Source organism: Pseudophryne corroboree, chromosome 2 (assembly GCF_028390025.1).
Source record: "Pseudophryne corroboree isolate aPseCor3 chromosome 2, aPseCor3.hap2, whole genome shotgun sequence".
Taxonomy (NCBI): Eukaryota; Metazoa; Chordata; class Amphibia; order Anura; family Myobatrachidae; genus Pseudophryne; species Pseudophryne corroboree.
In genome coordinates, this window is record NC_086445.1 from 1,019,706,567 (window position 1) to 1,019,734,347 (window position 27,781).

The 27,781-nt window shown below is 49.1% G+C and overlaps 2 protein-coding genes across 5 annotated transcripts in view; one reads left to right on the forward strand and one right to left on the reverse strand.

Annotated features, from left to right (window-relative positions):
- GTPBP8 (GTP binding protein 8 (putative)) overlaps positions 1 to 9,379 on the reverse strand; it is a 16,096-nt gene extending 6,717 nt beyond the window's left edge. The window contains exons 1-6 of one of the 3 annotated variants that reach the window (XM_063956707.1): positions 8,186 to 8,892; positions 8,027 to 8,076; positions 7,227 to 7,569; positions 5,750 to 5,848; positions 3,750 to 3,880; positions 3,566 to 3,665 (exon numbers count right to left, since the gene is read on the reverse strand). In XM_063956707.1, coding sequence (XP_063812777.1) covers positions 3,566 to 3,665; positions 3,750 to 3,880; positions 5,750 to 5,848; positions 7,227 to 7,550 — 654 coding nt within the window. In that variant the 5' untranslated portion in view covers positions 7,551 to 7,569; positions 8,027 to 8,076; positions 8,186 to 8,892. Of the gene's footprint in view, positions 1 to 3,565; positions 3,666 to 3,749; positions 3,881 to 5,749; positions 5,849 to 7,226; positions 7,570 to 8,026; positions 8,077 to 8,185; positions 8,893 to 8,972; positions 9,210 to 9,275 lie in introns of those variants that run through there. The other 2 variants (XM_063956706.1, XM_063956708.1) reach the window with 2 other exon arrangements.
- A 240-nt stretch (positions 9,380 to 9,619) lies between these two features.
- The window catches only part of GPR89B (G protein-coupled receptor 89B), a 116,372-nt gene continuing 98,210 nt past the window's right edge, over positions 9,620 to 27,781 (forward strand). The window contains exons 1-5 of one of the 2 annotated variants that reach the window (XM_063956703.1): positions 9,620 to 9,808; positions 10,067 to 10,233; positions 11,189 to 11,248; positions 13,609 to 13,712; positions 22,120 to 22,226. In XM_063956703.1, the coding sequence (XP_063812773.1) occupies positions 10,192 to 10,233; positions 11,189 to 11,248; positions 13,609 to 13,712; positions 22,120 to 22,226 (313 nt within the window). In that variant the 5' untranslated portion in view covers positions 9,620 to 9,808; positions 10,067 to 10,191. The remainder of the gene's footprint in view (positions 9,809 to 10,066; positions 10,234 to 11,188; positions 11,249 to 13,608; positions 13,713 to 22,119; positions 22,227 to 27,781) is intronic. The other variant, XM_063956704.1, reaches the window with a different exon arrangement.

Below are 27,781 nucleotides of genomic sequence, written 5' to 3' on the forward strand. Positions count from 1 at the left end.
ATGGGTCTTTCCGGCTTGTTCTCAACCTCCAAACACTGAACAAGTTTGTGAGAGTGTCCAAGTTCCATATAAAAACACTGAGCTCAATTGCACTAGCCATGGAGCTGGAGACTATATGGTATCCCTGGATATACAAGATGCTTACCTGCATAAGCCTATTGCCATATCGCATCAGCAATGTCTGCGGTTTGCTATTGGCAACCTTCACTATCAATTCCAGGCTCTGCTGTTTGGACTGGCCACGGCCCCTCAGATCTTCACCAAGGTTATGGCCGTGATGACGGCTCATCTCCGTCGCCAGGGAGTCAGGATCCTGCCGCATCTGAACGATTTGCTGATTCTGGCAAACTCCCATGAAGTCCTCCTCAGTCATTTACAATGGACAGTAAACTTCCTACAAGCCCACGGGTGCCTCATCAACTGGAAAAAGTCCTTGCTGGTCCCTGCTTGGACCATGGTACACCTGGGGGCACTACTGGACACACACAGTCAACGGCTGTTTCTGTCTTCAGAGAAGGTCCTGAAACTTCAGGACAGGATCAGATACTTCCTATCTCGCCCAACAGCGTCTATATACTAGGCCTCATGGTGTTGTCTTTCGACATGGTAGAGTACGCTCAATTCTATTCCCGCCCTCTACAGAGGTTAATCCTTTCCAAGTGGAACGGCCTGCCTCATCGGATCAGGTCTCACATGATCTCCTTGACTCCAGAGGTTTGCCTGTCGCTGACCTGGTGGCTACAGGACCAGCAGTTGAGCGGGGTCCGTCCCTTCTGGATCCCCAACTGGGTAATGACTACGGACACCAGTCTGAGGGGTTGGGGCGTGGTGTTGGAGCAACACTCTTTGCAGGGTCGGTGGACCATGGAGGAATCACTCCTACCAATAAACATTCTGGAATTGCGGGCAGTGTTCATAGCTTTGTCTCTCGTCCTGCCTCTGATACAGAACAGGCCTGTTCAAGTATGGGCAGACAACACCACCACCACCACGGTGGCGTACATAAACCATCAAGACGGCACTCAATGAAAGTGTAAAAAAATCCTTTGTTGGGCGGAACGCCTTCTGCTGGCAATATCGGCAGTGTTCATTCCGGGAGTCCTCAAGTGGGAAGGTGAATTCCTCAGTCGTAAGGACGTGCGCGCCAGAGAGTGGAGTCTTCATCAGGAAATCTTAGTGAACAAGTGGGGACCTACCAGATGTAGACCTGATGGCGTCTAGACACTATCACAATGTTCCGGTCTTCGGATCAAGAACCAGGAATCCTCAAGCTGCGTTCGTGGATGCTATGGAAATTCCATGGAACTTTCGGTTGCCCTACGTGTTTCCTCCAGTGTCACTCCTGCCCAGTGTACTACGGAAGTTCAAACAAGAAGGAGGAATACTACTTCTAGTCGCTCCAGCGTGGCCCAGACGGCACTGGTTCTCAGACCTGCAGGGTCTATCGATAGAGCGTCCTATTCTACTTCCTCAACATTTAAAATATTGACATTGTTAATCCAGGTGTAACATGATTTATAGTTAAGTAGTCATAAAAAATTACTTCAGCGGGTATAATCAACTCAACTTAATACACGTTGAACACGATGGGCATTTTGCCTCTATTCAACCTCAATTACTATGTGACTATGTTACCTCTTCGTTTAGGGCCCTCGTGTCTATCCAGACCTGGCCAGACTGGCTTTGATGGTGTGGCTCTTGAAGCTTTACTCCTGAGGGCCAAAGTATTCTCCGAGGCGGTCATCCAAACTATGCTGAAGGCCCGCAGACCGGCATCTGCGCGGATTTATTATAGGGTCTAGAATTCTTACTTCACCTAGTGTGCTGCTAAGAAGTACGATGCTTAAAACTTCAGTACTTCCAGATTTCTGGCTTTTTTACAACAAGGCCTGGACTTAGGCCTTTGTCTAGCCTCCCTCAAGGTTCATATCTCTGCCTTGTCGTTTTGGTTTCAGAGAAAAATTTAGTCTACTCCTGACGTTCATACTTTCACTCAGGGTGTTTTACGGATTCATCCTCCCTATGTCCCTCCTGTGGCTCCATGGGATCGGTCTGTTGTTCTGAATGCCCTGCAAGAGTCTCCATTTGAACCTCGAGTCAGTGGACCTTAAATGGCTCATGGTCAAGGTCCTGTTCATACTGGCTATTGCCTCTGCTGGGAGGGTGTCAGACCTAGGCGCTCTGTCCTGTCGGTCACCCTTTCTGATATTTCACTGTGACCGGGCAGTTCTTTGATCTGGGTGGTCTTCAGTATGCCGTTGGCTGGGATCCCGGCGCCGGTATGCTGGCCCCCAGGATCCCGGCCACTCATACTAGACCCATTTGAACTAACCCTGGTTATTTGTCTGAGGTGGTGTTATCTTTTTCAGCTTAACCAAGAGACTGTGTTTCCGGCCATCATCACTTCTGCGGTCTTTGGATGTGGTACGGGCTCTCCGAATATACGTGGAAAGGACTGCCTCTATCAGGAGGTCAGATTCCCTTTTTTTACTTTCTGGTTTTCACAAACGTACCTGGCCTGCGACTAAGCAAAACTTGGCCAGATGGATTAAAATGGTGATTGCACATGCTTATGCACAGGCTGGACCTCCAGCTCCTGCTGCTATTAAAGCCCATTCTACTCGTCTGTTGGACCCTCTTGGACGGCCCGCCCCGAGAAAATTTGTGCAAGGCGGCTACGTGGTCCTCAGTGAACATGTTCATTGGGTTCTATGTCTTTGATATTTTATGCCTCCCAGGATGCTTCCTTGGGACGCCAAGTTCTCATACCCGTTTAGGCGCGTCCCCTCCCTTGAGGAACTGCTTTAGGACATCCCTGATGTATCTCTGTGGAACACAGTGTACCCCGCTGCAGAAAAGGAGATTTATGGTAGACATACCATTGTTAAATCTCTTTCTGCGAGGTACACTGGATTCCACAGGGCGTCCACCCTGACGCGCCTAGCTTCTATGGGTTTGTATGGCATTAGCCGCTAGTCCCTTCTCCTGTCGTGAGAATGTGATTCTAGGTGACTAACATCTGCAGTCTCTCTTACCTGCTCCTGCATTGGACTGGTTAACAAAACTGAGCTCACAGTGCCTGGAGGCGGGGTTATAGAGGAGGCCCCGCAATGCATTCTGGGACAGTCTAAAGCAGGCATGTCCAAACTGCGGCCCCCAGCTGTTGAGAAACTACACATCCTTGCATACCCTGACACAGCTTTAGCATTCTCTGACAGCAAAACTGTGTCAGGGCATGCTAGGATATGTAGTTTCACAACAGCCGGAGGGCCGCAGTTTGGACATTCCTTTTCTAAAGCTTTAGCCTGTTGGTGCCTCTGGATCAAGATCCATCTCTACACCCCGATGTATTGCCTGTGGAACCCAGTGTACCTCGCAGAATGAGATTTAACCATGGTAAGTCTACCATAAATCTCCTTATGTTTCAGATGCCATGGCTATACATTAATGCGGATTACTGGCTCACTGAAAGCTGCCTTAACCTATATATTGTTAGTGATTTGCTTTAAGTTTTAATTCATTTTTCTCAATATAAACCACCGTATCTGTGTAGGTAATAACTTACAACATAGGGAATCCCAAACTCTTCACACATCTCCACTGCGATTAAATCCGCTTTCTGGACTCCAATAGAACCGTCTACCAGTAGAAACGTCCTTTTCAAACTGTGAGAGGCATAAAACGACGACAGTGTGAGCGTCCACGCAGCGCAAACGGGAGCAGGGATGTGACAACACCGCACAACGTACTTGCGTCTCTGCTGTATGTACGCTTCTACCATCTCCTCAAAGTCTTCGGGGGCTCTGTAGCCGTACCCCGGCATGTCCACCAGCGTGAAGGCTTTTCCCACTTTGAAAAAGTTCATTTTTTTAGTATGACCCTTAGAATGAAAGAGCGGAGACACAATTATGTACTTATGTTACCAATTCCTATATTTACATTGGTCTTAGTGTGACGTCTCAGAATTTCTTTTGGTAAGTAACGGTTCTCTGAACGGACGGTCGTCAGGTTGTGAACTAGATAAATGTACAACCCAAAGTAGGTGCTTTTATAACGTAGCGCAGAACCACCAGAGCAGCAATTTTAGGATCCGGTGACATCACTAGGTCACTTCCTGACTAATATTCATGATACACTGTCCGTGTGGGACAGCATGGACGGTGTAGTGGTTAGCATTACTGCTCACAGCGCTGAGGTCATGGGTTCAATTCTCACCGTGACCCTGTGTGGAGTTTATATATTCTCCCCGTAGTGTTCCCTCTAGAAATTGTAGAGGGCAGGGCGCCGGACTGCGGGGGCATATGTGTCCGAAAAGGGGGCATGGCCATACAAAATAGGGGTGTGGCCATGCAACATCATTTAGGTGGCCGGTGCGGCCCACAGACGTTACTACAGGGGGCGTGGGCGGTGTCACTGTTGGGGGCAAGCTCTCTCCCCTAGCGTGAATGGATGCGCACGGCATCTTTACACGCTGGGAGGGCAGGAAGCGGACGGCTGTTTTAGCAGGGCGCCGCAGAAAGGGCGAGGCGGATTTTGCCCTTAAAAAAAAAAAAAAAAAAATCGGGCAGGGCGCGGCAACCTGCTAAAACAGCCTAGCGTGAACACTAATCCCCATATTGACATTCATGGGCGTCGCAGTGTGTACATAGATGTAGGAGAGCTACTGTCTGACAATAAACCTCATCCCACAAGGTGATAATAGTATAGTATAGTATAAGACATACAGATGGAGCCACGATTATCTAGACTTCTCTGCTGCACCTAGGTGCACCGAGGTTTATTAGCATAAGTCCTTCATCTATTGTTCTAAGCTGCAATACAATAAGAGAGGACAATACAGCAGGGGATTGTGGGGTTCATTCCGAGTTGATCGTAGCTGTGCTAAATTTAGCACAGCTACGATCATCTTCCCTGACATGCGGGGACGCCCAGCACAGGGCTAGCCTGCCCCGTAGGTCAGTGCTGCCCCCCCCCCCCCACACACACACAACTACAAAAGCATCGCACAGCGGCGATGCTTTTGTACTTCTGGAGTAACTCCCAGCCAGCGCAGCTCATGCGGCTGGCCGGGAGTTGTTTGTCGCTGCCGCTGGCCGCAGCGGCTGCGTGAGACGTCACGCAGTTGCCGCGGCCCACCCCCCCCCCCCCCCCCAACGGTCCGGCCATGCCTGCGTTGGCCTGACCGCTCCCCCTAAACGGCGGCTTAATGCCACCATCCAGCCCCCTCCCGCCCAGCGACTGCCTCTGTCTCAGAGGCGATCGCTAGGCAACGACTGCCATGATCGCTGCGACAAACTGCAGCAAGTGATCGGGTCGGAATGACCCCCTAAGTCATTACAGCAGGGGATTAAGTCCGACTGCCCTGGCTCAATTCATCCTATTAAAGGCCAAGATAAAGATGGCTCCATCTGTATAGGGGGAGATTCAACTGTTTGAAAAGTCAGTTGGGAGTCGGGTTTTTCCTATCTAATAGACAGGAAAAAACAGACACCCAACCGACTTTTCAAACATTTGAATCTCCCCCATAGGGTGATATTCAAATAACATATCACGCCCGATCTCCTTTCTAAAGTGGTCCCTGTTATCGTGCATATTGCGCCCATGGTAATCAGGTTTACCTGCGTAACAGGTTGGGTGCCCTCGCTACCGCGGGGTAGCGAGCTGAAATTATTATACCACACCCGTCGGCAGAAACAGAACGGGTGTGGAAGGGGGTGAAGAGAATTGAATACCACCCATAGTGACTTACTGGAGTTTTGGAGACTCGCACTTCAATTCCAGGTACCAGAGCGAATAAGGACTTTATCAAAGAGGACTTTCCCACATTGCTTCTTCCTATGAAACAAACCTGGAAAGAAATAGGTACACTGATTGTAGGCACTCAACTATGGCTGCTGCTCTGCGGCGTCCACTGGATACCAGCAGGGGGCTCCGCAGAGCCATTAGCCAGGGGTCATACAATGTGACTGATCACACACACACACATATATAACCTACACAGAATACAAGAGAAGCCATATGGGTAGATTGCATCCATGACACAATGTCAGTAACAATGCAGAACCAGACGCAAGAGCCCATTTATTAATGAGATTTAGATATTTAAAGCTTGTTGTGTATGATATATGGTGCTCCAGCCAATCAGCTTCCATCATTTTTCAAACACATGACAGTTAGGAGCTGATTGGCTGGGGCACCATTTATCATACACAACCAGTTTTAAGAAGTTAAAACTCATTGATAAATGGGCCCCTTAAGCCGGGTACACATTAAATGATGCGTGTACGCAGCCAACGTCACTACCGATATAACAATATATCGGCCGGCCATACACACTGAACGATATATCGCGCAACCATGCGATAGATCATTCGTGGCTGCATTTAGAATGAATGCTGTCACTGCCAGGATCTTCCCATTGGGCGTACAGTACGCCTGACCTAGCGAACGACCCGTGGGAGCGTGCGATCGCGGGTACACATCAGACGATATGGCTGACATATCGATCTGATCTGTGTCGGAAAGATATAGCAGATGAAATATCGTCTAATGTGTACCACATAATGGTTATTTTACACATCCGTGGTCCCATCTGTCTTCAGACCTCATCATCCATGCAACATTTTTGGATAGCCTCATGGGAAATAACGCGGTGGTCCAGGGAGGAGGAGAGCCAGCAAACGTGTACCATTGGAGGGGCTGGAGAATAATTTGTATTCAAATGTTCCAAACCCCTCCCAAAAACAAAAGCATGGTACTACTACAGCATACTGTAATCAGAGCCTGCAGGTGCACTGCTCACATCCTAAACGTCACCCCTCCCCCGAGGAGGCGCCCACTGACCCTCTTGGAGGTGTGTGTTGCTTCTTCATTTAAGTGAGAGGAGGCTGGTGGCCACATCTCCTGCTCCCTTCAGTCCTGAGAGTGTGGCGCTAGGCAGTGACATCATATCCCAGCGCCACTCTCCCGGCCTATCACTGACTCTGAGGTATAGCCGCCAATGGCTTCACAAGTAAGATGCCCGTGGCCCGACCTGTTCTTAGCAGGCAGTGCTTGTGGGGTATTAGAAGCAATGTGTGCGCAATGTTATGTCACTTATTCTGTATTTCAGGTGCCTGCTGCCTGATTACTAGATGGTAGAAGGAACAGAACACCTGACTGACATCGCCGGACAGTAATACCCAATATCATTCAGACAAAACCTTCTGTGAGCGACAATCACTAACCTCCGGCTGCAGCAGGTCAGGCGCATGATCCATTCTGACAGCTGATGTGAAATAATCGATCAGGTGTTTCGCAGACGGCCGGAACAATTGCTCAGCCGCAGTAATCTCCTCAATCGTAGGGTCAAAGAGTTTAAAATTGCTCTGATCAATGTCCGGGCTCAGCAGCTTCATCAGGTCCTTCACGGGGAACACCACACTGTTCAGCTTCTTCTGCTGTAGCTGGGACACCTCCAGCATGGAGGCCAGATTGGCAGCATTTCTGCGTAGCGAAAGCGCTGGGAAATGGTGACGGAACAGCTGGCTGGCACGTAACACGGTCCTCATAGTTTATCCGGTTAAATGACTGCGTTCGAAAAGGAAGCAGAGACAACAGGGGTTAACATAAGACAAACAATAAAACGGGTTGGGGCTGTAACGCCGGCGGTTGGGATCCCGGAGATTGCGCTCGCCACAGGTTCTGTTCCCACTATATGGGTGTCGTGGACACCCACGAGTGGGAATAGCCCGTTTGCTGGCATTACGGGGTCACTACATCCCCAATAAAACACATATATTGGCAAAAGTCATGTATTCTGTGTCATAGACTGTAAGGAGATAGGACCACACTGCTCAATTATTTCCTGACTTCCACTGTGTCTTTGTGTAAAATGAAAATGCAATAGAGAAATCCCTTTACAAATGGAAAAAAGCACAGGCCAAGATCTGCAGTGTACAGCAAAGTGGCCGAGGATAGGAAAGAAGCGGCCACATCGACGGAACGACCGCTGAACTTGCAGCACGTCTGTGCTCAACGCACTCACCTGTACAGGATATGACTGCACCCGGGGACAAAGCTGCCCAATCCTTAGACCTGCATACAGTATATGTAACATTTAGGATTTAACAAAATCTTTTTAAGCGCTAGTTTTTTTATGTGCCAAAGAACAAAGATTCAGCTGCTGCTCCAAATTTTCTCTTACTTCCATTGCAAGTCAATCATATTCCACAGTATTCCAAATACAAGAGAGCCTCCAACACTTCATATTTCTTTATTAAGATTTAGGTAAACAGCTCCAGTTTATTCCATTGCACTTTAGTGTTGTGAGCAGCACAGTAATAGATGAGCCTGCGTAGTAACAGTCAGGGAGGGCCCTGCTCCCAGGCTTACAATCTATGGGATAACACGGTCTTAGCCTGTCTCTCTTACAGGTGATATTTCCTACAGCCAAACTACTGTCACCTGTAACATTCAACAACATAACTCCAGGTGACAGAACAGTTTTGGAAAATGAGGACAGATCTATCTTAAAATTACTATCTCATGTGACTGTAGTGAATAACCCAATAAAGAGTGTGTTACAGTACATCATGTGACACAGGTACCCCATACAGGGCTCATCACTCAGCAGCATCTCCTGGGTGACAGTACATCACCTGACACAGGTACCCCATACAGAGCCCATTACTCAGCAGCATCTCCAAGGTGACAGTACATCATGTGACACAGGTACCCCATACAAAGCCCATTACTCAGCAGCGTCTCCAAGGTGACAGTACATCATGTGACACAGGTACCCCACACAGAGCCCATCACTCAGCAGCGTCTCCAAGGTGACAGTACATCATGTGACACAGGAACCCCACACAGAGCACGTCACTCAGCAGCATCTCCAGGGTGACAGTACATCATGTGACACACGTACCCCATACAGAGCCCATCACTCAGCAGCATCTCCAGGGTGACAGTACATCATGTGACACACATACCCCATACAAAGCCCATCACTCAGCAGCATCTCCAGGGTGACAGTACATCATGTGACACAGGTACCCCATACAGAGCCTGTCACTCAGTAGTATCTCCAGGGTGACAGTACATCATGTGACACAGGAACCCCACACAAAGCCTGTCACTCAGCAAAGTCTCAGGACATCATGTGACCATTCAGGTATTACTAAACAGAGCCTGTGCCCCTGCTGTGTCCCCAGGCTCCTGCAGTGCAGCCTATTTGACACAGTTCCCCCTCCCAGAGGCCGCCCCCCAGCAGAAGTGCCCCCGAAGTGACTTACACTGTGCCCCGCACATGTCTGCGTTCCAAGCCTCGCTGTATGGAGCAGGTTACGCCTCTATCAGCCAATCTCCGTCCTCTTAGTGATAGGATGCGCTCCGATTGGCTACTTCTCTAGCAACAGCAGCAAATCGGAGACGGGGGAGGTAACACGCAGCGCGCCAATCACATCGCTCGACGCGCTGGCTTGTAGAGAGCCAACAGCTTGTCCCACTCTGTCTCTCCTTTTGGAGCCATTTTTTCTGAGCTGAGTCTCGCTGTAATGCCTGGGAAATGTGTCTTCATAAACATGGCCGCAACCGTGAAACTCGCTGTGTGTAGTGAGGATATTTCTCAATTCCTCTGGCTCCTGCGCTTCTTTGGTGATATGACACTAATGTGCGACTGCTGTATGTGTGTGTGGAAGGGATGAAGTGACAGCAGCAGCAGCAGCATTATTCTGGAGACCTGCACTCTCTGTGTGATGTGAGGGAGCCCTGGCCTCATAACTGCATTACACACGGACACACTGTAATCTCTATATAGGCAGCTAAGGTAGGGTACCTGCCTGGCAGGGGCATGCTGGGACTTCTAGTTCCCCAACAGCTGGAGACCCCCACAGTATGCCTAAACAGGATATATAATAACTTTGTGCTGTCCGGGTACTCTTATACCCTTTCGCCCTGTCAGACGGAGGCTGATGAGAGTTGTAGTGACCGGCTAGCAGAGTTATGGTGATACGCCAGCATTCCTGGGGGTGGCACTACGCATTGTTCTCTATATAATGTGTTTATATTATTTTGTACATTGTAGTGTAAGAAGAGGAGCGTACCCGACATGTGAAGACGTTCTCCAGCACTGATCCGATTTGGGAAAGGTTGCGTGCCGCAGAGCGACTATTCTATCGACGGGGGGGGGGATCGCAGCAACCGTCAGACATGAGTTTCCTGATCGACTCCATCCTAATGGTCATATCCCAGGTGAGGAGCCGCTGGCGGTGGCATCTGGTATTGCCGCGTCGGCTGCTTAACCGCTGAACTGGCTAATATTATTTCCAAAAACAGCTCAGAAATAGTTTTTCTTTTATCTATGACTGAATTAGGTTAAGAACATTTATTTAAAACTTATCCAACGCAATTTTATTTAAAATAGCCGATACTTGGCAGATACTTTGGTCCACCGATGATTGGAACATCACGACCATCGGTGAGGGCTGCTTCTTTAAATTTCCCTAGCAGCTGCTAATCTTTTCAGCCGCCAGACTGCCCAAGATCGGCAGCACAGTAGGCATTAGGGAAGGGGACCAGGAGGTCCATCTGAGAGCGGCAGCTGCAGGAAGAGTCTCTTCCTGCATCTTGCACCTATAGTAAGTGGGTATCCGTTCAGATGGTCGACCATGTTATGGTCGACAGTCATTAGGTCGACCACTATTGGTCGACATTGACATGGACACATGGTCGACACATGAAAATGGTCGACTCATGAAAGGTCGACACATGAAAAGGTCGACATGAGTTTTTTTACCTTTTTTTTCTTTTGGGGAACTTTTCCATACTTTACGATCCACGTGGACTACGATTGGAACGGTAATCTGTGCCAAGCGGTAGCGGAGCGAAGGCACCATGCCCGAAGCATGGCGAGCGAAGCGGTGCACTAATTGGGGTTCCCAGTCACTTTACGCAAAAAACGACACCAAAAAAAGTAAAAAAACTCATGTCGACCTTTTCATGTGTCGACCATTTCATATGTCGACCATGTCAATGTCGACCAATAGTGGTCGACCTAATGACTGTCGACCATTCATACCGGAACCTAGTAAGTGACCCCTACCCAACCTGCTGTATGGTTTTTGTGTTGCTCGGTTATAGAAATTAGTGAAATGATATCTTCTTATTATCTGATGATATTATGGTGCTTTCTTGTCTCTCCTCTCAGCTGCTGTTCTTTGGCTGCGGTTGGCTGTTCTTCATGCGTCAGTTATTTAAAGACTATGAGGTGAGTTTTAGTATTATATCCCGGTTTTAAAATTCAAAAGGAATAATGATTTGTGGTCTTGTTCATGAAAATGTGTCTGGTCACCAGGCTTGGGCCGGGAGTACAGTGCTGTGTGCTGTGTCAGTGTGTCTGGTCACCAGGCATGGGCCGAGAGTACAGTGCAGTGTGCTGTGTCAGTGTGTCTGGTCACCAGGCATGGGCCGGGAGTACAGTGCAGTGTGCTGTGTCAGTGTGTCTGGTCACCAGGCATGGGCTGGGAGTACAGTGCAGTGTGCTGTGTCAGTGTGTCTGGTCACCAGGCATGGGCCGGGAGTACAGTGCAGTGTGCTGTGTCAGTGTGTCTGGTCACCAGGCATGGGCTGGGAGTACAGTGCAGTGTGCTGTGTCAGTGTGTCTGGTCACCAGGCATGGGCCGGGAGTACAGTGCAGTGTGCTGTGTCAGTGTGTCTGGTCACCAGGCATGGGCCGAGAGTACAGTGCAGTGTGCTGTGTCAGTGTGTCTGGTCACCAGGCATGGGCCGGGAGTACAGTGCAGTGTGCTGTGTCAGTGTGTCTGGTCACCAGGCATGGGCCGGGAGTACAGTGCAGTGTGCTGTGTCAGTGTGTCTGGTCACCAGGCATGGGCTGGGAGTACAGTGCAGTGTGCTGTGTCAGTGTATCTGGTCACCAGGCATGGGCCGGGAGTACAGTGCAGTGTGCTGTGTCAGTGTGTCTGGTCACCAGGCATGGACCGGGAGTACAGTGTAGTGTGCTGTGTCAGTGTGTCTGGTCACCAGGCATGGGCTGGGAGTACAGTGCTGTGTCAGTGTGTCTGGTCACCAGGCATGGACTGGGAGTACAGTGTAGTGTGCTGTGTCAGTGTGTCTGGTCACCAGGCATGGGCCGGGAGTACAGTGCAGTGTGCTGTGTCAGTGTGTCTGGTCACCAGGCATGGGCCAGGAGTAGAGCACAGTGGGGCAGATGTATTAACCTGGAGGAGGCATAAGGAAGTGATAAACCAGTGATATGTGCAAGGTGATAAAGGCACCAGCCAATCAGCTCCAATATGTAAATTAACAGTTATAATTTGATTGGCTGCTGCCTTTATCACCTTGCACATATCACTGGTTTATCACTTCCTTATGCCTTCTCCAGGTTAATACATCTGCCCCAGTGTGCTGTGTCAGTGTGTCTGGTCACCAGGCATGGGCCGGGAGTACAGTGCAGTGTGCTGTGCCAGTGTGTCTGATCACCAGGCATGGGCCGGGAGTACAGTGCAGTGTGCTGTGTCAGTGTGTCTGGTCACCAGGCATGGGCCGGGAGTACAGTGCAGTGTGCTGTGTCAGTGTGTCTGGTCACCAGGCATGGGCCGGGAGTACAGTGCAGTGTGCTGTGTCAGTGTGTCTGGTCACCAGGCATGGTCTGGGAGTACAGTGCAGTGTGCTGTGTCAGTGTGTCTGGTCACCAGGCATGGGCTGGGAGTACAGTGCAGTGTGCTGTGTCAGTGTGTCTGGTCACCAGGCATGGGCCGGGAGTACAGTGCAGTGTGCTGTGTCAGTGTGTCTGGTCACCAGGCATGGGCCGGGAGTACAGTGCAGTGTGCTGTGTCAGTGTGTCTGGTCACCAGGCATGGGCTGGGAGTACAGTGCAGTGTGCTGTGTCAGTGTGTCTGGTCACCAGGCATGGGCCGGGAGTACAGTGCAGTGTGCTGTGCCAGTGTGTCTGATCACCAGGCATGGGCCGGGAGTACAGTGCAGTGTGCTGTGTCAGTGTGTCTGGTCACCAGGCATGGGCTGGGAGTACAGTGCAGTGTGCTGTGTCAGTGTGTCTGGTCACCAGGCATGGGCTGGGAGTACAGTGCAGTGTGCTGTGTCAGTGTGTCTGGTCACCAGGCATGGGCCGGGAGTACAGTGCAGTGTGCTGTGTCAGTGTGTCTGGTCACCAGGCATGGGCTGGGAGTACAGTGCAGTGTGCTGTGTCAGTGTGTCTGGTCACCAGGCATGGGCTGGGAGTACAGTGCAGTGTGCTGTGTCAGTGTGTCTGGTCACCAGGCATGGGCCGGGAGTACAGTGCAGTGTGCTGTGTCAGTGTGTCTGGTCACCAGGCATGGGCTGGGAGTACAGTGCAGTGTGCTGTGTCAGTGTGTCTGGTCACCAGGCATGGCCGGGAGTAGAGCACAGTGTGCTGTGTCAGTGTGTCTGGTCACCAGGCATGGGCCGGGAGTACAGTGCAGTGTGCTGTGTCAGTGTGTCTGGTCACCAGGCATGGGCCGGGAGTACAGTGCAGTGTGCTGTGTTAGTAGGGAGCTGTATTATATAGATAGTGTGTGGGAGCACTGGAACTCCAGGACATCATCGTGGAAAATCTGTGGTTTATTTCAGGTGCGGCAGTACGTCATCCAGGTGGTCTTCTCCGTCACCTTCGCCTTCTCCTGCACTATGTTTGAACTCATCATTTTTGAGATCCTGGGCTTGTTAAATAGCAGGTTTGTGGAATTATTGTTATATACAGACTTCGTATTCTCTGTAATCGCCTTTCCATTTACCCATCCAATAAAAGCATATACAGTTGTATTACATATTGTGGTTTAGTATGTATTAGTGTGGAAGAGATTGTACACACAATAGATAATTACATGGGATTTGTGTATTTGTGGCACCGGGTGACAGTCCAGTAACACAGTGACAGGTTCAGAGATATCAGACCCTAATATGACCATCAATGACAAGCCAAATGGTTACATTATAGGTATTAGGGTTACGGCACGGAACAATTGGTACTTCAAGGTTGGAGAGAGAGTCTGGATCAATTGCATCAAATACAGTAAGGGAGAAAAATAAACATTTAGGATCAAATTTCCAAAGCTGACGATAATCGATGAGTTGGACAGATGGTTCTCAAACGGCCATAGAGAGCTAAACGAGCCGGATTAATTACTATAGCTATTAGAAAAGCATCGGTCACGGGTTTGAAAATCTGTAGTTTAGTAAATATACCCCTTAAGATATACAGACAGACAATCGTCCAATGAATGAATGGTTACGGGAAGTCTCAGGATGGCGTATGTACAGTAAAAGATACTGTACAACATAATAGCTATTTTGACACATTTTGGTTTGAAGATTGAAGTAATGGTTAGAATTTTACAACCAAAAAACAGGGGAAGTGGAGAAATGACTTATTGAATATTGTTATCCACACAAAATTACTAAATATTCCAGTAAGAACATGTCATTCTCTATTGTTTAAATGCACAGGCCGGGATGTGAAGTCCGAGTGTACCGGCCGTGCCGGATGCCGTCCGAACTTGAACACTTTTTTAAAGGGGCATCATATTCAAGGTTAAACCATGCCTCGTACAAGATTGCCTTTTAAAAAAGTCCAAGTTTGGCCGTCATCCCGCACGGCCGCAGAAGTCGGGCTTCATTACAACCCGCCCATGTCTTTATATAATTAAAACATTTTTCTCTAACGTCCTAGTGGATGCTGGGGACTCCGTAAGGACCATGGGGAACAGACGGGCTCCGCAGGAGACTGGGCACTCTAAGAATTAGGACTACTGGTGTGCACTGGCACCTCCCTCTATGCCCCTCCTCCAGACCTCAGTTAGAATCTGTGCCCGGACGGAGCTGGGTGCATTTTAGTGAGCTCTCCTGAGCTTGCTAATAAGAAAGTATTTTAGTTAGGTTTTTTTATTTTCAGAGAGCTTCTGCTGGCAACAGACTCTCTGCTACGTGGGACTGAGGGGAGAGAAGCAAACCTACTAACTGCGGCTAGGTTGCGCTTCTTAGGCTACTGGACACCATTAGCTCCAGAGGGATCGAACACAGGAACTTAACCTTGGTCGTCCGTTCCCGGAGCAGCGCCACCGTCCCCCTCGCAGAGCCAGAAGACAGAAGCCGGCGGGTGAAGCAAGAAGACGTCAAAATCGGCGGCAGAAGACTCCTGTCTTCATATGAGGTAGCGCACAGCACTGCAGCTGTGCGCCATTGCTCCCACACTAACCCATACACTCCGGTCACTGTAGGGTGCAGGGCGCAGGGGGGGGCGCCCTGGACAGCAATTGAGTACCTCCTGGCAAAATAGGGCATATATACAGCTGGGCACTGTAATATGCATTAGCCCCCGCCATTATTTTTACACAAAATCGCGGGACAGAAGCCCGCCGCTGAGGGGGCGGGGCTTCTTCCTCAGCACTCACCAGCGCCATTTTCTCTCCACAGCTCAGCTGAGAGGAAGCTCCCCAGGCTCTCCCCTGCAGAAGCACGATAGAAGGGGGTGAAAAGAGAGGGGGGGGGACATAAATTTGGCGTAAAAACAATATATACAGCAGCTACTGGGTTAACACTACGTTACTGTGTGATTCCTGGGTCATATAGCGCTGGGGTGTGTGCTGGCATACTCTCTCTTTGTCTCTCCAAAGGGCCTTGTGGGGGAACTGTCTTCAAATAGAGCATCCCCTGTGTGTGTGGTGTCGGTACGTGTGTGTCGACATGTCTGAGGTAAAAGGCTCCCCTAAGGAGAAGATGGAGCTAATATGTGTGTGAGAGGGTGTCTCCGTCGACAACGCCGACACCGGTTTGGATATGTGTAAGTGCTAAGGTGAATTTATGGCACAAAAGATTAGAGAACAGACAGGAAATCTAGCCATGTCTGTCCCTCTGTCGCAGAGACCTTCAGAGTCTCTCAATGCTCACTATCCAAAATAATAAACACTGATATCGACACGGAGGTTGACTCCAGTGTCGACTACGATAATGCAAAGTTACAGCGAAAATGGCAGGAAAGTATTCAATATATGATTATTGTAATAAAAGATGATTTGCATATCACTGATGACTCATCTGTCCCTGACACAAGGGTACACATATTAAGGGGAAGAAAGCTGAGGTAAATTTCCCTCCTCTCATGATAAAAAAGAGCGGGAATCTCCAGACAAGAGACTGCAGTTTCCCACAAAGAATTCTCAGGCAGTATCCTTTCCCCACTAGGGCCAGGATACGATGGGAATCTTCCCCTAGGGTGTCACAAAAGGTAGCCCTGTCGTAACAGCTATTCTCAGGGATCCTGCAGATAGCGTGCACATTCTGGTACACTACTCAGACCGGCGATGGCGTCGGCATGGGTTTATAGCGCTGTGGCAGCGTGGACAGTTACCTTATCAACAGAGATTGAGACCCCAGTATGTAGATATATATATATATATATATATATATATGTGTATATATGTATATATAGAGATATATATATATTAAAGATGCTGTCTTAAGAGAGAGAGAGATATATACACTGCTCAAAAAAATAAAGGGAACACTAAAATAACACATCCTAGATCTGAATGAATGAAATATTCTTATTAAATACTTTGTTCTTTACATAGTTGAATGTGCTGACAACAAAATCACACAAAAATGATCAATGGAAATCAAATTTATTAACCCATGGAGGTCTGGATTTGGAGTCACCCTCAAAATTAAAGTGGAAAAACACACTACATGCTGATCCAACTTTGATGTAATGTCCTTAAAACAAGTCAAAATGAGGCTCAGTAGTGTGTGTGGCCTCCACGTGCCTGTATGACCTCCCTACAACCCACACAAGTGGCTCAGGTAGTGCAGCTCATCCAGGATGGCACATCAATGCGAGCTGTGGCAAGAAGGTTTGCTGTGTCTGTCAGCGTAGTGTCCAGAGCATGGAGGCGCTACCAGGAGACAGGCCAGTACATCAGGAGACGTGGAGGAGGCCGTAGGAGGGCAACAACACAGCAGCAGGACCGCTACCTCCGCCTTTGTGCAAGGAGGAACAGGAGGAGCACTGCCAGAGCCCTGCAAAATGACCTTCAGCAAGCCACAAATGTGCATGTGTCTACTCAAACGATCAGAAACAGACTCCATGAGGCTGGTATGAGGGCCCGACGTCCACAGGTGGGGGTTGTGCTTACAGCCCAACACCGTGCAGGACGTTTGGCATTTGCCAGAGAACACCAAGATTGGCAAATTCGCCACTGACGCCTTGTGCTCTTCACAGATGAAAGCAGGTTCTCACTGAGCACATGTGACAGACGTGACAGAGTCTGGAGACGCCAAGGAGAACGTTCTGCTGCCTGCAACATCCTCCAGCATGACCGGTTTGGCAGTGGGTCAGTAATGGTGTGGGGTGGCATTTCTTTGGGGGGGCCGCACAGCCCTCCATGTGCTCGCCAGAGGTAGCCTGACTGCCATTAGGTACTGAGATGAGATCCTCAGACCCCTTGTGAGACCATATGCTGGTGCGGTTGGCCCTGGGTTCCTCCTAATGCAAGACAATGCTAGACCTCATGTGGCTGGAGTGTGTCAGCAGTTCCTGCAAGACGAAGGTATTGATGCTATGGACTGGCCTGCCCGTTCCCCAGACCTGAATCCAATTGAGCACATTTGGGACATCATGTCTCGCTCCATCCACCAATGCCACGTTGCACCACAGACTGTCCAGGAGTTGGCGGATGCTTTAGTCCAGGTCTGGGAGGAGTTCCCTCAGGAGACCATCCGCCACCTCATCGGGAGCATGCCCAGGCGTTGTAGGGAGGTCATACAGGCACGTGGAGGCCACACACACTACTGAGCCTCATTTTGACTTGTTTTAAGGACATTACATCAAAGTTGGATCAGCCTGTAGTGTGTTTTTCCACTTTAATTTTGAGGGTGAATCCAAATCCAGACCTCCATGGGTTAATAAATTTGATTTCCATTGATAATTTTTTTGTGATTTTGTTGTCAGCACATTCAACTATGTAAAGAACAAAGTATTTAATAAGAATATTTCATTCATTCAGATCTAGGATGTGTTATTTTAGTGTTCCCTTTATTTTTTTGAGCAGTATATATATATATATATATATATATATATATATATATATATATAGTAAATATTCGGCACTCACTTCAATGTGAATAAACAGCATGCCTGGTGCCATCCAAGGTGAAATCTCACGAAATACACAAAACCGGGATAGGCGGCACTCACGGACTTTTCAGAAGCTAAATGACCACAAGAGCCTTCTAGCGCTAGAAGGCTCTTGTGGTCATTTAGCTTCTGAAAAAGTCAGTGAGTGCCGCCTATCCCGGTTTTGTGTATATATATATATATATATATATATATATATCTATCATGCCCAAAGAGACATGAGTATACTGGGTCCTAGAGACAAAGTTATGTCGATTTCTGCTTGACGTGTCCTGTAAAATATGCAATGGACAGATGATGCCGACTTAAAGAGGCATATGTAAGGCTGAGGATTGTGTGGAGAAGGGTTCTCGGACCTGGTCTCCACAGCTATAGCTGGTAATTCTGATATTTTGCCGTATATTCCTGCACAGCCTAAGAAAGCACAACATTATCGAATGCAGCCTTTCGAACAAAGAAACAAGAAAGTCCGAGGTGCGTCCTTTAATGCCAGAGGCGGGGGCAGAGGAAGGAAGCGGCACAACACAGCTAGGTCCCAGGAACAGAAGTCCTCCCCGGCCTCTACAAAAATCCACGCATGTCGCTGGGGCTCCACAGGCGGAGCAAGGCCCGGTGGGGGCACGCCTGCGTAAGTTCAGCCACAAGTGGATTCACTCCCTGTTATATCCCTGGGCAATAGATATTGTGTCTCAGGGATGCAAGCTGGACTTTGAGGAGATGCCCCCTCACCTACGGCCCTGCCAGCTTCCCCCTTAGAGAGGGAATTAGTGTTACAGGCAATTCACAAATTATATCTCCAGCAGGTGGTGGTGCAGGTTACCCTCCTTCAACAGGGAAGGGGGTTACTATTTCTCAATGTTTGTGGTACCGAAACCGGACGGTTCGGTCAGACCCACTTTGAATTTAAAATCCCTGAACATTTACCTGAAAAGGTTCAAGTTCAAGATGGAATCGCTCAGAGCGGTCATTGCAAGCCTGGAAGAGGGGGATTTTATGGTGTCTCTGGACATAAAGGATGCTTACCTGCATGTCCCCATTTATCCACCTCATCAGGAGTACCTCGGATTTGTGGTACAGGATTGTCATTACCAATTCCAGACTTTGCCGTTTGGTCTCTCCACGGCACCGAGAATATTCACCAAGGTAATGGCGGAAATGATGGTGCTCCTGCGAAAGCAGGGAGTCACAATTATCCCATACTTGGACGATCTCCTCATAAAGGCGAGGTCCAGAGAGCAGTTGCTGATCAGCGTAGCACGCTCTCGGGAAGTGTTACAACAGCACGGCTGGATTCTGAATATTCCAAAGTCGCAGCTGATTCCTACGACGCGTCTGCCCTTTCGGGGCACGATTCTGGACACAGACCAGAAGAAGGTGTTTCTCCCGGAGGAGAAGGCCCAGGAGCTCGTGACACTGGTCAGAGACCTCTTAAACCAAAACGGGTGTCGGTGCATCACTGCACGCGAGTCTGGGGAAAAGATGGTGGCATCTTACGAGGCCATTCCCTTCGGCAGGTTCCATGCGAGGACCTTTCAATGGGATCTGTTGGACAAGTGGTCCGGATCACATCTACAGATGCATCGGCTGATCACCCTATCCCCCAGGGCCAGGGTGTCTCTTCTGTGGTGGCTGCAGAGTGCTCACCTTCTCGAGGGTCGAATATTCGGCATTCAGGACTGGGTCCTGGTGACCACGGATGCAAGCCTCCGAGGGTAGGGGGCAGTCACACAGGGAAGAAATTTCCAGGGTCTGTGGTCAAGTCAGGAGACTTGCCTTCACATCGATATCCTAGAACTAAGGGCCATATACAACGCCCTAAGTCACATTGTTCCAGATTGGCCAAGAAGGACTTGGTATCCGGAACTGCAAGAAATGCTCACAGAGGACCCATGGCCTCTGCCTCTCAGACAGGATCTGTTGCAACAGGGGCCCTGTCTGTTCCAAGACTTAACGCGGCTGCGTTTGACGGCATGGTGGTTGAACGCCGGATCCTAGCGGAGAAAGGCATTCCGGATGAAGTTATTCCTACGCTGATACAGGCTAGGAAAGAAGTGACAGCAAAACATTATCACCGTATATGGCGAAAATATGTTGCTTGGTGTGAGGCCGGGAAGGCCCCTACAGAGGAATTCCAGTTGGGCCGTTTCCTTCACTTCCTACAGTCGGGAGTGACTATGGGCTTAAAATTAGGGTCCATCAAGGTCCAGATTTCGGCCCTATCCATTTTCTTTCAAAGTTAACTGGCTTCTCTTCCTGAAGTTCAGACCTTTGTAAAGGGAGTGCTGCATATTCAGCCCCCCTTTTGTGCCACCAGTGGCACCTTGGGATCTTAACGTGGTGTTGAGTTTCCTGAAATCTCGCTAGTTTGAGCCACTTAAGACCGTGGAGTTAAAATATTTCACGTGGAAAGTGGTCTTGCTTTTGGCCTTAGCTTCGGCTAGGCGTGTGTCAGAATTGGCGGCTTTGTCATGTAAAAGCCCCTATCTGGTTTTCCATATGGACAGGGCAGAATTACGGACTCGTGGTGTCATCTTTTCATTTGAACCAACCTATTGTGGTGCCTGCGGCTACTCGTGACTTGGAGGATTCCAAGTTACTAGATGTAGTCAGGGCTTTGAAGATTTATGTAGCCAGAACGGCTGGAGTCAGGGAAACTGAGTCGCTGTTTATCCTGTATGCATCCAACGAGCTGGATGCTCCTGCTTCAAAGCAAACTATTGCTCGCTGGATCTGTAACACGATTCAGCAGGCTCATTCTGCGGCTGGATTGCTGCATCCAAAATCAGTAATAGCCCATTCCACAAGGAAGGTGGGTTCTTCTTGGGCGGCTGCCCGAGGGGTCTCGGCATTACAGCTTTGCCGAGCAGCAATTTGGTCGGGTTCAAACACTTTTGCTAAATTCTACAAGTTTGATACCCTAGCTGAGGAGGACCTTGTGTTTGCTCATTCGGTGCTGCAGAGTCATCCGCACTCTCCCGCCCGTTTGGGAGCTTTGGTATAATCCCCATGGTCCTTACGGAGTTCCCAGCATCCACTAGGACGTTAGAGAAAATAAAATTTTACTTATCGGTAATTCTATTTCTCGTAGTCCGTAGTGGATGCTGGGCGCCCGTCCCAAGTGCGGACTTCTTCTGCAATACTTGTATATGGTTATTGCTTAATAAAGGGTTATGTTATGTTGACATCAGGTTGGCTGATGCTCTGTTGTTGTTCATACTGTTAACTGGATAAGTTATCACAAGTTATACGGTGTGATTGGTGTGGCTGGTATGAGTCTTACCCTGGATTCCAAAATCCTTTCCTTGTAATGTCAGCTCTTCCGGGCACAGTTTCCTTAACGGAGGTCTGGAGGAGGGGCATAGAGGGAGGAGCCAGTGCACACCAATAGTCCTAATTCTTTCTTAGAGTGCCCAGTCTCCTGCGGAGCCCGTCTGTTCCCCATGGTCCTTACGGAGTCCCCAGCATCCACTACGGACTACGAGAAATAGATTTACCGGTGAGTAAAATCTTATTTTTTCATAATGAATGGCATTTAGGGGGGAATTCAATTCCCGGTGAATCTCTTTGCCTGGCCGAATCACTGCGATAATAGGGTAGCAAGCACTGTTGTGGAAATCTAGCTTTCGGCCTGCCAGGCAAAGGGTGCTAGATGGGGTGTCGTTGCCAGCGTTAAAACGCAGCGGCAACGGCAATTCACACCCTTTGCCGTCAATTGAATCCCCCCCACCCTTAGGCTGATATTATAACAGGTTAGGCTTATACAGTCTGGTTTATAACTTATTTAAAAAATCCTGATCTTGTCATTGTCCTCATTAAGTCATTTAATATTCCTTCTTTTAGAACTATGTATTTCAAGCCCTTTGTGTCTTTAGCCAATCATGTGCATTTGTTGTAGTAGGCGGAGCATAATGTGCACTGAGAACCTAGAATATAATGGTTTTGTTTTTCAGCTCTCGATATTTTCACTGGAAGCTGAACCTGTGCGTGATTTTGCTGGTGCTGGTCTTTGTGGTACCGTTTTACATTGGCTACTATGTGGTGAGCAATATTCGACTGTGTGAGTACAAACTTACTATCTGCCTCAAAATTGGGGGAAGGGGTGGAGCTGGGGGGGGGGGGTGAGCATAATGGATGTGGTAGCAGAAGAAATCACATGACCACTTTACCAGTTCTAAATCCCAGAGCAGCGTTTACCAACCCCAGTTCTCAGGGCCCCTCTTAACAGTGCATGTTTTCCAGATCTCCTCAGTATCACACGTGAAATAATAATTAGCTCCACCTGTGGATCTTTTAAGATATATCAGCCAGTAAAGATGACACCTGTGCACCAACTAGTGGGAATATCCAATTAGCCGCAAGATTTTTGTTGCAGAAATGAACGCGACTTACCGTGGCTGTGCGCACTCCCAATTTTACATTGCATACAATTTAAAAAAAGGGCACTTTTATATTTTTTGGCAAAAGCCGTGCGTTTAATGTAAAAAAAAAAAAAAAAATTGGTACATGTACAGCTTTTCAAAGGTTCGAAAGAGCTGATCTGTGCACTTACAGATCAATTAATGACACCATGACTAACCATATTATACACTTGGCTGGAGATGTCCCCTCAATAGGTGGAGAATAGAACGGATTGGCGGTACTGGCCATCAATCAAAAATGAGGACCGCTGTTTGGTTCACTCATTTCTTATAATGTCCTTCCGCCCGATGCTCGGGTTCACCTCTTTAAAGCTCATATGCGAAATGCGCATAGGTTAGCACGTCACCTACCTTCTGGGTGCTGTGTTTTTAAATGATCACATGGTCTCAACATGCTATAATATAATGTGATGCAAAAATTACTTCTATAAGTCGATAGTCGTGGTTACTTGAAATATTCAACATAGGCTGTTAATAATTGTCTGAAACAAACGCTGGTTCCCCACTATTAGGTATATAGGTGGACTCACTTTATTTCTCTGACGTCCTAGTGGATACTGGGAACTCCGTAAGGACCATGGGGAATAGACGGGCTCCGCAGGAGACTGGGCACTCTAAAGAAAAGATTAGGTACTATCTGGTGTGCACTGGCTCCTCCCTCTATGCCCCTCCTCCAGACCTCAGTTAGAATCTGTGCCCGGCCAGAGCTGGGTGCTCCTAGTGGGCTCTCCTGAGCTTGCTAGTAAAGAAAGTATTTATTAGGTTTTTTATTTTCAGTGAGATTCTGCTGGCAACAGACTCACTGCTACGTGGGACTAAGGGGAGAGAAGCAAACCTACCTGCTTGCAGCTAGTTTGTGCTTCTTAGGCTACTGGACACCATTAGCTCCAGAGGGTTCGAACACAGGCACCTGTCCTCGATCGTCCGTTCCCGGAGCCGCGCCGCCGTCCCCCTTGCAGAGCCAGAAGAACAGAAGCTTGAAGACGACGAAATCGGCGGCTGAAGACTCCTGTCTTCATTAAGGTAGCGCACAGCACCGCAGCTGTGTGCCATTGCTCCCAGCACACTTACACACTCTGGTCACTGTAGGGTGCAGGGCGGGGGGGGGGGGGCGCCCTGGGCTGCAATTGAAGTACCTTTGGCATAAAAACATACATATATACAGTCTAGCACTGTATATATGTAAAAACCCCCGCCATTTTTTTACATGGAAAGCGGGACAGAAGCCCGCCACTGAGGGGGCGGGGCCTTCTTCCTCAGCACACCAGCGCCATTTTCCCTTCACAGCTCCGCTGGAAGCAGCTCCCCAGGCTCTCCCCTGCAGTATCCAGGTACAAGACGGGTTAAAAAGAGAGGGGGGGCACATAAATTTAGGCGCAAAACAATACAAAAAAAGCAGCTATTGGGTAAATCACTTATTAGCAGTGAAAATCCCTGTGTTATATAGCGCTGTGGTGTGTGCTGGCATACTCTCTCTCTGTCTCCCCAAAGGACTTTGTGGGGTCCTGTCCTCAGTCTGAGCATTCCCTGTGTGTGTGCGGTGTGTCGGTACGGCTGTGTCGACATGTTTGATGAGGAAGGTTACGTGGAGGCGGAGCAAGGGCAGATAAGTGTCGTATCGCCCCCATCGGGGCCGACACCTGATTGGATGGATATGTGGAAGGTCTTAAATGACAATGTGAACTCCTTACATAAAAGGTTTGATGACGCTGCAGCCTTGGGACAGCCGGGGTCTCAACCCGCACCTGCCCAGGCGACTCAGAAACCGTCAGGGGCTCATAAACGCCCTCTATCTCAGATGGTTGACACAGATGCCGACACGGAGTCCGACTCCAGTGTCGACGATGATGAGGCACATTTACAGTCTAAAATGACCAAGGCCATCCGATACATGATTATTGCAATGAAAGATGTATTACACATTTCTGAGAGTAACCCGGTTAATACCAAGAGGGTTTATATGTTTGGGGAGAAAAAGCAGCCAGTGACTTTTCCCCCATCTGATGAATTAAATGAATTGTGTGAAGAAGCGTGGAGTTCCCCTGATAAGAAATTAGTGATTTCTAAGAGGTTACTGATGGCGTACCCTTTCCCGCCAACGGACAGGTTACGTTGGGAAACATCCCCTAGGGTGGACAAGGCACTGACACGCTTATCTAAAAAGGTGGCCCTGCCGTCTCAGGATACGGCCGCCCTAAAGGAGCCTGCGGATAGAAAGCAGGAAGCTATTCTGAAGTCAGTGTATACACACTCTGGTACTCTACTGAGACCTGCTATTGCTTCAGTCTGGATGTGTAGTGCTGCAGCAGCGTGGACAGATACTCTGTTAGACGACATAGATTCCCTCGACAGAGATACTGTTTTGCTAACCCTGGGCCATATCAAAGACGTCGTCTTATATATGCGGGATGCTCAGAGGGACATTTGCCTGCTGGGCTCTAGAATTAATGCTATGTCCATTTCTGCCAGGAGGGTCTTATGGACTCGGCAATGGACAGGAGATGCTGATTCTTAAAAACACATGGAGGTTTTGCCTTATAAGGGTGAGGAATTGTTTGGGGACGGTCTGTCGGACCTCGTGTCTACAGCGACAGCTGGAAAGTCGACTTTCTTGCCTCAGGTTTCCTCACAGCCTAAGAAAGCACCGTATTATCAATTGCAGTCCTTTCGTTCCCAGAAAGGCAAGAGAGTCAGGGGCGCATCCTTTCTTGCCAGAGGCAAGGGTAGAGGTAAGAAGCTGCACCATGCAGCCAGTTCCCAGGAACAAAAGTCCTCCCCTGCTTCCACTAAGTCCACCGCATGATGTTGGGGCTCCACAGGCGGAGCCAGGTGCGGTGGGGGCGCGTCTCCGAAACTTCAGCAGCCAGTGGGTTTGCTCACAGGTGGATCTCTAGGCTATACAAATTGTATCTCAGGGATACAAGCTAGAATTCGAAGCGACCCCCCCCCCCCCGCCGTTGCCTCAAATCAGCCTTGCCAGCTTCCCCCATGGAAAGGGAGGTAGTGCTGGTGGCAATTCACAAGCTGTACCTCCAGCAAGTGATTGTCAGGGTCCCCCTCCTTCAACAGGGAAGGGGTTACTATTCCACAATGTTTGTGGTACCGAAACCGGACGGTTCGGTGAGACCCATTCAGAATTTAAAATCCTTGAACACTTATATAAAGAAATTCAAGTTCAAAATGGAATCGCTCAGAGCGGTTATTGCAAGCCTGGAAGAGGGGGATTTTATGGTGTCGCTGGACATCAAAGATGCTTACTTGCATGTCCCCATTTATCCACCTCACCAGGAGTACCTCAGATTTGTGGTACAGGACTGTCATTACCAATTCCAGACGTTGCCGTTTGGCCTGTCCACGGCACCGAGAATATTTACCAAGGTAATGGCCGAAATGATGATACTCCTTCGGCAGAAGGGGGTTATAATTATCCCGTACTTGGACGATCTCCTCATAAAGGCGCGGTCCAGGGAGCAGTTGTTGATCAGCGTAGCACTCTCTCAGGAAGTGTTGCAACAGCACGGCTGGATTCTGAATGTTCCAAAGTCGCAGCTGATTCCTACGACGCGTCTGCTTTTCCTGGGTATGATTCTGGACACAGAACAGAAGAAGGTGTTTCTCCCGGTGGAGAAGGCCCAGGAATTAGCATCTCTGGTCAGGGACCTCCTGAAACCAAAACAGGTATCGGTGCATCACTGCACGCGAGTCCTGGGAAAGATGGTGGCTTCATACGAAGCCATTCCCTTCGGCAGGTTCCATGCGAGGATCTTTCAGTGGGATCTGTTGGACAAGTGGTCCGGATCGCATCTTCAGATGCATCGGCTGATCACCCTGTCCCCAAGGGCCAGGGTGTCTCTTCTGTGGTGGCTGCAGAGTGCTCACCTTCTCGAGGGCCGCAGGTTCGGCATACAGGACTGGGTCCTGGTGACCACGGATGCAAGCCTCCGAGGGTGGGGGGCAGTCACTCAGGGAAGAAACTTCCAAGGGCTGTGGTCAAGTCTGGAGAATTCTCTACACATAAATATACTGGAACTAAGGGCCATTTACAACGCCCTGAGTCAAGCAGAGCCCCTGCTTCGAAACCGACCAGTGCTGATTCAGTCAGACAACATCACGGCGGTTGCCCATGCAAACCGCCAGGGCGGCACAAGAAGCAGGATGGCAATGGCGGAAGCCACAAAGATTCTTCGATGAGCGGAGAATCACGTGCCAGCACTGTCAGCAGTGTTCATTCCGGGAGTGGACAACTGGGAAGCAGACTTCCTCAGCAGACACGACCTCCACCCGGGAGAGTGGGGACTTCATCAAGAAGTCTTCCAACTGATTGCAAACCGATGGGAACTGCCACAGGTGGACATGATGGCGTCCCGCCTCAACAAAAAGCTAAAAGGATATTGCGCCAGGTCAAGGGACCCTCAGGCGGTAGCTGTGGACGCCCTAGTGACACCGTGGGTGTACCAGTCGGTATATGTGTTTCCTCCTCTTCCTCTCATACCAAAAGTACTGAGAATAGTAAGAAAGAGAGGAATAAGAACAATACTCATTGTTCCGGACTGGCCAAGAAGGACTACCCGGAACTACAAGAAATGCGCACAGAGGACCCATGGCCTCTGCCTCTCAGACAGGACCTGCTGCAACAAGGGCCCTGTCTGTTCCAAGACTTACCGCGGCTGCGTTTGACGGCATGGCGGTTGAACGCCGGATCCTAGCGGAAAAAGGCATTCCGGATGAAGTTATTCCTACGCTGATAAAGGCTAGGAAAGACGTGACAGCAAAACATTATCACTGTATATGGCGGAAGTATGTTGCTTGGTGTGAGGCCAGGAAGGCCCCTACAGAGGAATTCCAACTGGGTCGTTTCCTGCACTTCCTATAGTAGGGGTGACTATGGGCCTAAAATTGGGGTCCATAAAGGTCCAGATTTCGGCCCTATCCATTTTCTTTCAAAAAGAACTGGCTTCACCGCCTGAGGATCAAACATTTGTTAAGGGAGTGCTGCATATTCAGCCCCCTTTTGTGCCACCAGTGGCGCCCTGGGATCTTAACGTGGTGTTGGATTTCCTGAAATCCCACTGGTTTGAGCCACTTAAGACCGTGGAACTAAAGTATCTCACGTGGAAAGTGGTCATGCTGTTGGCCTTAGCATCGGCTAGGCGTGTGTCGGAATTGACGGCTTTGTCATGTAAAAGCCCATATC